This window comes from Larus michahellis, chromosome 2, assembly GCF_964199755.1.
Source record: "Larus michahellis chromosome 2, bLarMic1.1, whole genome shotgun sequence".
NCBI classification, from domain to species: domain Eukaryota; kingdom Metazoa; phylum Chordata; class Aves; order Charadriiformes; family Laridae; genus Larus; species Larus michahellis.
This window is the reverse complement of record NC_133897.1, coordinates 148,392,142-148,393,769: the sequence shown is the minus strand read 5'-3', so window position 1 is coordinate 148,393,769 and position 1,628 is coordinate 148,392,142. Positions and strand designations below refer to the sequence as shown.

At 64.7% G+C, this 1,628-nt stretch overlaps 1 protein-coding gene across 2 annotated transcripts in view; it reads right to left on the bottom strand.

Annotated features, from left to right (window-relative positions):
• ZFPM2 (zinc finger protein, FOG family member 2) overlaps positions 1 to 1,324 on the bottom strand; it is a 316,036-nt gene extending 314,712 nt beyond the window's left edge. For both annotated transcript variants that reach the window (XM_074577643.1, XM_074577645.1), the window contains exon 1: positions 830 to 1,324. In XM_074577643.1, coding sequence (XP_074433744.1) covers positions 830 to 869 — 40 coding nt within the window. In that variant the 5' untranslated portion in view covers positions 870 to 1,324. The remainder of the gene's footprint in view (positions 1 to 829) is intronic.
• Positions 1,325 to 1,628: the final 304 nt, after the last annotated feature.

The window sequence follows — 1,628 nt, the reverse complement described above, 5'->3', positions numbered from 1 at the left end:
AGCCTTGTTGGGATGAATAATCTAAAGCACGGAAAAGTTTATGAAGTTAAGACTCTGCCTCGTGTCACAGGCAAGAAAAGTGAACTATGATCGCGATGAGGCAGAGTTTCTTTCCGCTGCCAGCCTCCAGCACACCTGCTTCTCAATACAGAAAACACCTCAAAAGTGTGGAAACCCCCCCGAAAACAGCAAAGACGAGTGAGTGCGCTGGCGGCGCGGCGGCAGAGCGAGCCCCGCGGGGACGTGGGCGGTCCGCGCCCGACAGCGCGGCGCTGCGCGTCCAGCCGCGGAGGGACGCGGGGACGGCGGGGCCCGCGGCCGGCGCGGCGCTACTCGCCGGCTCCCCCGCGGGAAATTCCTCGCCTGTCCCCCCACCGACACATACTTTCTGCGATCCCCCGGTACTTACTGCAGCCCCGGCTCGGCACCGGGTCTGTGCACACGCGTGAGACGCAGAAAGTTGCTGAGTGGCACGGTGCGGGGAAGCCGGCTGGTGCTGCTCGCCCGGCGCTACTTTAACTTGGAAAAACATGAGTGATCCCGCTCCGAAACTCGGAGGAACAGTTGGAAGAGACTACGGGGAGGCAGCAAGAGCTCCGAAGGAGCGGGAAAGGGGACACCGAGGAGCCCGTGGCACCGCATAAGAGCAGCTTCTGGCTCTCGCTCCTGTCCCCCTCGTCTCTCCCCATCCTCAGCCTCTCTGGCAAAGTTTCACCGTTCGGTCCGTACTCCGGACCCCCCTATTGCTCCCCACAGCCACCTCTCTCGCGTCTCCCAAGAACGAGATAAATAAAAGTCTGTTAGAGGGAGCCCCCCTCAGGAAACTTACGTTTGATCTGCCTGGGTTTGCTCTGTTTCCTTCGGGACATGCTGCTCGGCTGCCGCTCCCGCCTCGCCCCAGGTACAGGAGTGGAGCTGGGAGGGGACGGGGGGTGGAGGGAGGGTGACAGATCAGTAGTCGGGATTCATGGAGGAGCCGGTGGCCGCCGTGAGATGCAAAGTCAAATGACAGAAAAACAGGGAGAGGGAAAGAGTGTGTGCGCGTGTGACGGAGGACGAGGGGAAGAGAAACGGCGACCGGGGTGGGTGAGACGGAGAGCGAGAATGAGGGGAAGAGAGAAGCAGAAAGAACGGAGGGAGGGAGCAGGGGAAGGAGCGAGGGAGGGAGGGAGGGAAGGAGAGAGGAGGAAGGAAGGGAGGGAGGGAGGGAGGGAGAGAGGGAGGGAGGGGAGAGCTGGGCTCCTCGCTCGCTCTCTCCCTCTCTCGCCCGCTCTCTGCCGTTGCCGCGCCGCCTCCGCTCCCCGCGCCGCGCTCCGCTCCGACTGACAGGCGGCGGGAGGTGCCGCCGAGGGAGGGGGCGAGGGAGGGGCTTTCCGGGACGGGGGGGGGGGGGCGGAAAGAGGGGGGCGTTTGTCCGTCAGGCTTGACGGGCAGTGGCTGCTACCAGAGACAAGTCCGCATGCAAATCGCCGGCTGCCTGCGGGGCGCGGGGTGCTGAGGCGGGAGGCTTCAATTGTCCCGGCGCTGCCGGGGCTTCGGGCGGTGGCGGGGAGAGCGGCAACTTTCCCGGGAGAGGCAGCGGCGGGAGAGCGGGCGAAGAAACTCCGTGGCAGCCAGGCAGCCGGCAC